The sequence below is a fragment of the Kryptolebias marmoratus genome, linkage group LG7 (genome assembly GCF_001649575.2).
Source record: "Kryptolebias marmoratus isolate JLee-2015 linkage group LG7, ASM164957v2, whole genome shotgun sequence".
NCBI lineage: Eukaryota > Metazoa > Chordata > Actinopteri > Cyprinodontiformes > Rivulidae > Kryptolebias > Kryptolebias marmoratus.
In genome coordinates, this window is record NC_051436.1 from 1,797,062 (window position 1) to 1,804,441 (window position 7,380).

A 7,380-nucleotide genomic window follows, 5' to 3' on the forward strand; every position below is an offset into this window, starting at 1 on the left:
TCATTTTGTAGTCTGCTTTTATTGTCATTTGTTTATTAAAATATATAAAACTGATTATTTACTTCAGCAAAGTGAAGCTAAAAACATAAAAATAAACAGATTCGACTCATTTATCTCAAAGACATTATTTGTTATTTCACATCTCAGTGTTCACTTCAGCAGGTTAAAGAATAAAAATAAAAACCTTTTATAGTTTCGTTGGATTCATGTCGGTGTTTTGTCCTTGTTGTCCTTCTGACGGTGGACTGGAGGAGACAAGATTTTTGTCTTTCCTCGGATTCTTGATTGCACCTTTGTTGTGTTTGCCTGACAAAACATTATACAAAGAAACATTTAATTTATGTCTTTGTTAAGTAACTGTTTTAACTCTATAAAATGTGGTATTTTGCTGTTTAGAGTCAGAATATTTCACTGATGAATGTAAAACGCAGGTCAAATATTAGTTTAGCTGTTAATGTTTACAGATAATCAAATGAAATAAGAGCCTTAAAAACACTAAGGTGTCAAATGCTTTTAAATATTTTATCTCATCTTCCTCTCATGACTTATTTACTTGTCGTATTTTCCAATAATGAAGCTTTTCAGTGTTTTTTGAAATACAAAAATATGATTTTGGTTTCATGGCGACACAACTTTTTTTACATTAACATAAATTAATTCTGTTCTTTGACATTCAACATTGGCATTTCTCACTTTGATAACACAACAAATATATTGTGATAAGACATTTTTAAGGATTTAAAGATCATCATTATGTCACTGCTTCCCTCAGGTGTACCTTCTTTTTCTCTGAGCTCCGGCAGCGTTGGGCTTCTTATGTCCGGAAAGTGAACGTGTGACTTGTTTTTGGCCGTTTCACTGATAAAACTGTTTTCTGCTGCCTGGAAGAACAGAACATCGTTACTTTGGACGAATCATTTCTGCTGCAGGAACAGCGACCGGCTCACGTTATTACCTGAAAGGGGAAAGACCCGGGAACTTGGCTCGCAGGGAACTGTTGCGCCTGACGATCGTAAGTGCCACCGCAATGCCTCGGCTTATCCACACATCTGTAACGGACAAGGACAAAAGTCTGCAACTTCTCCAAACGACAAGACAAAATAAGGCTCATGCTACACTGAGCTAGTCTGAGGAATCTCGACAGGAAATATTTGGACTAAGTTGCAGAAACTGTCTCTGGTTTTGGACAAATGTTCACCCTGAGCTGCAGGAGTGATGGTAAGAACAGCTAGTTAGTTTTATCCAGCAATAATACAACCGCAGGTCCTGTTTGTGGGTTAAAGTGGGTCTTAGTTGCATCAGCGTGTTAAAAACCGGTGAGACGTACCGAAGACTGTTGGTCCCAGGATGGAGACCAGCTCCCTGAACAAGGTAGTCGCTGGCAGCTGGGTTGTTGGTACAGAAGACAGAGAAGGAGGACATCTGTGATTGGGAGGATGGAGGAGGCAGAGGATTCGAAGACGGTGGAGGAGGAGAAGGTGTAACTGAGCGTGGTACGCCTACATCAAATTCATTGAGGTCTGAAGTGTCCATTTTGTAAACGATGAAGCTTCCTGTTGAGGTCTTGTGATCCAAAGACATGCTCAAAGTTGAATCTCTGGATATAGTCGTGTCCTTTCTGTCAGGTTTGTCACTCTTTTTCTTTGGATCTGGAGCCAGGGTCATTTTCTGGTTCTTGGGGATCACTGAAGAACTCATGGGCTGATTGAAAGATCCAGTCTTCAGTGGGTTTTGTTTGGGGTGAGGAACCTTTAAGGAACTTGCATCAGATTCTGACCCACCAGAGTTTCCAGAAGCCTTCAGGGTTGACTTTAAAACTGGATTAGCTGTAGAATTATTAGATACAGACAACAAAACTAAATCGTCTTGGTTCTCCTTTTCTTGGGTATCTGTTGCTTTCAGAACAGCAGTTCTTACAAAAGTAGAACTAAATCTTTCATCTTTAGCAATTTTGGTGTTCTGTCCTGCAGCAAATGAGGGTACAGAAGATTTAAAAGATCCATCTGAAGTTTTGGACATCAGATTTGTAGCCACAGGAGTTTCTGTCACTGGATTCAAGTAACCATGACAAGACCTGAAGTCCCTGTCGCCTGTAAGTTCACTGTCTTTTAAAAAAGTCCTTGAAGTGTACTCTACTTTCAGATCTGAGGTTCCTGTTGGTAGGGCAGCAGTGTTGTTGGCAGGTCTGGGTTCCATGTGTGACTGTACAGAAAGATCTAAAGAGAAAGTCTTTGAAGAACTGGTGGGGATGTTTGTGGTAGTCTTTGGAGCACTGTTTGTGGTAGTCATTGGACCACTGCTTGCGGAAGTCTTTGGACCACTGTTTGTGGTAGTCTTTTGGTTTTTTGGTAGGACCTTTGGACTTTTTGAGGTTCTCAGCTCTGTGTCAGTTTCCAGTCGGTCCGGCTGAAGTTCGGCTGCAGGACTCGTCTTGTAAGACTTTGTGTCATGAAGCATCATCGGGGCAGAAACCACAGTGTGGTCGTTGCTCTGAGAAGATTTAGGTGCAAAGCTTGTGTCCAGTTCCAAAGGAGTTTTTGGAGGTGAACTCCAGCTCTGACTGACGGTGTCTGAATTCTTTGACAGTTTGGACACTTTCAAGATGGGGTTGCTCCAGCTTTTTGCAAACTCCTGGCTTGGCTCAGGTTTAGAGAAACTCCTATTCTTCATCATGTTTACCTCAGGATCTGGACCACAACAGTCCATGTCTTTTACATTTTGCAGGAGGTCTTTTCTTGGTTCTGAAGACACAACACTTTCTTGTTTTGGTTTTACTGTCATGAAGTTTTTCTTCTTCAGGTTCACTGCTGTCTCAGTTTCACCTGCTGACTTGGAAATAAAGGTTTTTGTTGACTTAGAAATGTCTAACTCCATCTTTAACTCTGCACCGATGGGTTTTTCTGGTTTATTTTTCATGGGGTACCGCACGGTGTTGTGGATCCCCTTGTTGCCAAATGTTTTGGGTTGTGTGGACATCAGAGATTCTGTGGTGTTGCGACTGGTTTTAGATAATTTTGAAGGTTGTTTTCCTTTTGTTTTCTCTATTTTTTCCTTGTTTACTTTCTCATCTGTGTCTTCAGGTTGCTTCTTGTCTTTGCCTCTGCAGTTTTTCTCATCCCCCTTATCCGTCTCTTGCCCTGGGGTTTTGGTTATTTTGGGGAGTGTAGAGTTTTCCCTGTGCTCCTTTTGGATTTTGGTATTTAGGTCATCCAAAAATCTGTGCAAATACAAATAAATGAAGACGTTTTTAAAAGTTATAAACTTTAGTAGGTAAAGGGTTGTGTTTCACATTGAAATGTAAAACAAAGATGCACCTGATGTGGAAAGAGTCCTGTGTGAAGAGGAGATGTTCTAAAAGCTCTGAACACTGAGCACGTCTTTCTGGATCCATCTCTAGACACCTCTGAAAGACAAACAAAGGTACTAAAAACATATTTTATTCTGTGACTGAAAAAAATTAAATTATTGGCGTTGTCTAGCTGAAACATAAAAATGTTGAGCTTTGGCACCATTCAAACACAGGTACTTTATAAAGTAACTGTGTCTGAAGTGACATTTCAGTTGGAAAATCAGCTAAACTGAGCCGTACCTGTGCCAGATCGAGGGCAGTTGGTGTGATTGTGGGGAACCGTTGCTGCAGTGTGACTGTGCTTTGACATTTAGGCAGTTTGACTCCAGAAAAAACTGGATTCCGGTGAAATACCTCCTGGTGATGGGTCATCAGGTTACCTAGAGCAAAGAAGACTTCAGTTAACATGGTAGAAAGAGGCAACGGTTTTAATGACATTTGGTGAAAGTGCTTACCAAAGCACCTGACGATGTGGTATAATTGGTCGAGGTCAGAGTCTCCAGGAAACAGAGGCTGTCCTGTTAACGTTTCTATGACCAGGCAACCCAGAGCCCAAACATCTACTGGTCTACAAACACACATGTATACACGTTACTGGTTTTATTTTAAACAGTCAACAACAGGTCGATCTAAAGAGACTTACTTGCCATATTTGATGTCTCCCACCAGCAGTTCGGGGGCTCTGTACCAACGAGTAGCTACGTAGTCTGTGTGGACACCTCCTTCGGAGGGCGATGCAATGGTTCGGGCAAAGCCAAAATCGCACAGTTTGACCACACCCTCCTGAGAGATGAGGATATTCTCAGGTTTGATGTCGCGGTGGATGACCTGCACAGACAAGACAAGATGGCAACACCTTTTTCTATATTATAGCTTCTCTTTAATCTTTAATTTATCATCCATCCATCCATTCATTTATTTTCTTCCACTAATTCATGGGTGGGTCGTGGAGGCAACAGGTCAAGAAGGCAAAGCCAGGCATCTCTTTCTCCAGTGACAGTCCCCAGCTCCTCCTGGGGGATCCCAAGATATCCTCAGTTCAAAAAGGGTATACAATCCTTTCAGCATGTTCTGGGTCTTCCTCAGGGTCTCCTTTCAGTGGAAGGTGCCTAAAAGGAATCCTAATCAGATGTCTGAACTTCTCAAATCAGATGATGGATGATGGAGCTCCTCAGCATATCCCTCAGGCTGAGCCTGGCCGCCCTATAGAAGAAGCTCGCAATGCAGCAATCATGTATTGCTAATTTTAAAGCACTTTTTACAGTAAAAAGGCTGACTCTTGGCTGGGAACATTGGTTACAGTGCAAGTGTTAGTTAGTCTTGAGCCATGTATAGTTTACCTACAGGACAGTTAAATTCAGAATAAAATCGTAAAATGTGCACAAACATGGATCTTTTTGGACATTGTTGGAATGTTTAATCCTTTATCCTCACGTTCTGTTGGTGGCAAAACTCAACAGCCCTCAGGACCTGGAACAAGTACTGCCGGCAGGTGCTGAGGTCCAGTCCGTTGGGATTTTGCTCCAGATCATCCAGAAGAGTCCGATCCACAAACTCAAAGACCAGGTACCAGCGGTGACGACGCTTCCACACCTCCAGGAGGTTCACCAGGTTGTCATGACGGAGTTGCTTCAAGGTTAAAAACAAATTTAGTTTCTAAAGTTAATCTGCATTCACCAAAACATGGACGTAAGTCTTTACACCATTTTACCTGTGTCCAACATAACGTCTCAATGCTGGTACCTAAAGATATTCACCTAATCTAAGATATGTACTTGTCTATATAAAACATTTTGTACCTCATACCATTACTCTAAACCAGGGGTGTCCAACCCTGGTCCTCAGGGCCTCCATCCTGCAGGTTTTACTTGTTCCTCTGCTCCAACACACCTGATCTGAATCAATGGGTGATTAACAGGCTTCTGCAGAACATGAAGAGGTGATTTAACCATGAATCAGGTGTGTTGGAGCAGAGGAACAAGGAAAACCTGCAGGATGGAGGCCCTGAGGACCAGGACTGGAGACCCCTGCTCTAAACCAAAACCAGTTTGAAAGATAATTTCTCAAAAATATTGTAGTCTTGGTGAAAACAGACATAATTTTCTTCATATTGATCAAAAAATCTTTTTCTTTCACATCATGTTTGGTTCTCAGACTAGTTTTATTTTAAACAACGGTTTAATATGAACTCCAGCAGGTCAACAGGTCTGTTGACATCTTCTCGCGGTGACCATAAAGCTAAACGTGAGAATCTGACCCTGGTTGGCTGATTGTGTCGGACCTTCTCAGTTACACGTTAACCGGCTGGTGGACGTGTTGATTGACAGGTACCCTGAGCAGCTTGACCTCCCTGAGGGCGATCTTCTTCACCGTCTTATCGTGGTCCGAGTCCAGGAACTTCTTGATGGCGACGAGGCGACCGGAGTCCCGATGGCGGCACTTGAGCACGGTGCCGTAACTGCCCTCCCCGACTGGACCCAGAGACTCGTACCGCTCCATCAGACTCTTATTCTGAAAGGACAGGAACTCGCCTTGTTAGATGAATTAAAGCAAGTTTCCTACTTCTATTACCAGATTTATGCAGCAAAATGGAAGAACCTTAATTCACCTCATGCTTGTTTTTCCTTCCAAGGAGCCAAACTTTCTTTAAATCTTATTTTCAGTCTTTTTTTGTAATTCGGCTGATTTTTCATTTGTTTTCAAGGCAGTTTTTAAGGCATTAAGGCAGTTTTTAAGGCAGTTTGTTCGGATTTCTTTCGGTAGGATTCTGTGGAAATGTTATGAACAGTTAATATCTTACCTCGGTTTGGAGACACAGAGTTTATTTTCTGGCTGAATTGAGGAGCATAAACAAAAACAATCGATTTAAAATCGGATCTTCAGCTTCTTTGTTACCAGCAGCTTCTCACAAAAACACAGTTTGTTTCAGTGACTTTAACCGAATCTATAAAAAAATACCAAACATAAACAAGTTTAGTCATTAAAGGATCCGTATAAACGATGGTAAAAGTTAACTCAGCTTCTGTGTACAAACTTTTAACATAATAATAAGACGTTACAGATTATTGAGCCAAAGACGTCTTTAAGTGGCAGCAACACGTTTGAATAATTTACATGTTTACAGTTTAACCTAAAATCCTTCATCTGAAAGGGGTCAGCAGATCTGTGAAACAAGGATGGTTGAATATAAACGCCGTCCGACCGTTTCGGTCCAACAGGTGAGGAAACAACAACCCTGAACACACACACACACACACACACACTGACCTTCCAGGTGATCCGTTTGTCGCTTTAATCGGCTGTGAACCCCGGAGGGACGTTGGTGTCAGAGTCACAGGAGAGCAGACAGGTGTGTTTGTCACCTGACCTGTTGCCACGGTGACGCCCCCCTCCTCCTCCAGCAGGGCTCAACCTGAAAAACTTCTTCAGGCTCATGTTTGTCCGTCCTGAGGCCTGGGCTAGATGTAGGGGGTAAAACACGCAAATAAAACTTTAAAGTGAAATCAAACAGCTGACATATTTCCTGTTTTATTATTATTATTAGTTAAATTGGCTCCTAAAGTTTTAAAAAATACTAAAATCATTTCCACGAACCCCACAGAAGGTGGCAGCAAAGACCAGAAATCTAAACTTCATCCTGTGAGTTTGGTTTAATAAATAAAAATATAACAGCTTTATGCTTTTAATAAGGCGCTTATTCATGCTTTTACTAAATTATTAAACTAATATAAGAGACTAAACCAGTCTGTATACTTTTAATAATCCTCCTTTTTTAAACCTTTGCAGATTTTTTTCAAACTGTCACAAAAAATAAATCAGTTCAAGAATTCAAAAACAAAAGTTTAGAGCTTAGCTGCAAAGAGTTAGTTTATAAAAAAAGTATTTTTTAACTAAATAATGAAATATTTCACATCAAAACTTAAACTTTCTTTTATTTTACACAAAGAGTCAATAAATGTTTTATAAACTGCAGCAAACATTCAGAAATTTACATTTCAATCACTTCTTTTTTTTGTTTTATTGTACAGACA

General features: G+C 40.9%; 1 protein-coding gene across 3 annotated transcripts; it reads right to left on the minus strand.

The window, feature by feature from the left end:
* Positions 1-6,726, minus strand: LOC108249158 (cyclin-dependent kinase-like 5). 3 transcript variants are annotated; one of them, XM_017438344.2, is made up of 12 exons: positions 6,617-6,726; positions 6,150-6,293; positions 5,681-5,860; positions 4,784-4,978; positions 3,993-4,177; positions 3,805-3,917; positions 3,590-3,729; positions 3,315-3,403; positions 1,328-3,217; positions 956-1,049; positions 779-881; positions 1-306 (listed from the first exon to the last, which is right to left on the minus strand). In XM_017438344.2, exons 3-12 carry the CDS (start codon positions 5,846-5,848, stop codon positions 188-190), a joined length of 3,096 nt encoding a protein of 1,031 aa, XP_017293833.1. In that variant the 5' UTR covers positions 5,849-5,860; positions 6,150-6,293; positions 6,617-6,726; the 3' UTR covers positions 1-187. The 3 variants fall into 3 exon arrangements, with proteins under 3 accessions (XP_017293833.1, XP_024866928.1, XP_024866929.1); XM_025011160.2 differs by lacking the exon at positions 6,617-6,726 and adding an exon at positions 6,480-6,603; XM_025011161.2 differs by lacking the exon at positions 6,617-6,726 and adding an exon at positions 6,480-6,593 and having other exon boundaries at positions 6,150-6,181.
* Between the last annotated feature and the right edge of the window lie 654 nt (positions 6,727-7,380).

What these genes read in the sequence shown, in the direction of transcription:
- LOC108249158 (XM_017438344.2), bottom strand. Translation starts at nt 5,848, where the DNA reads ATGGAGCGGTACGAGTCTCTGGGTCCAGTCGGGGAGGGCAGTTACGGC. An exon ending in AGTTTTGCCACCAACAGAAC is followed by an intron (nt 4,178 to 4,783) that starts GTGAGGATAAAG and finishes TTGTCTGTGCAG; the next exon opens with GTCATCCACCGCGACATCAA. An exon ending in CCACATCGTCAGGTGCTTTG is followed by an intron (nt 3,730 to 3,804) that starts GTAAGCACTTTC and finishes TCTTTGCTCTAG; the next exon opens with GTAACCTGATGACCCATCAC.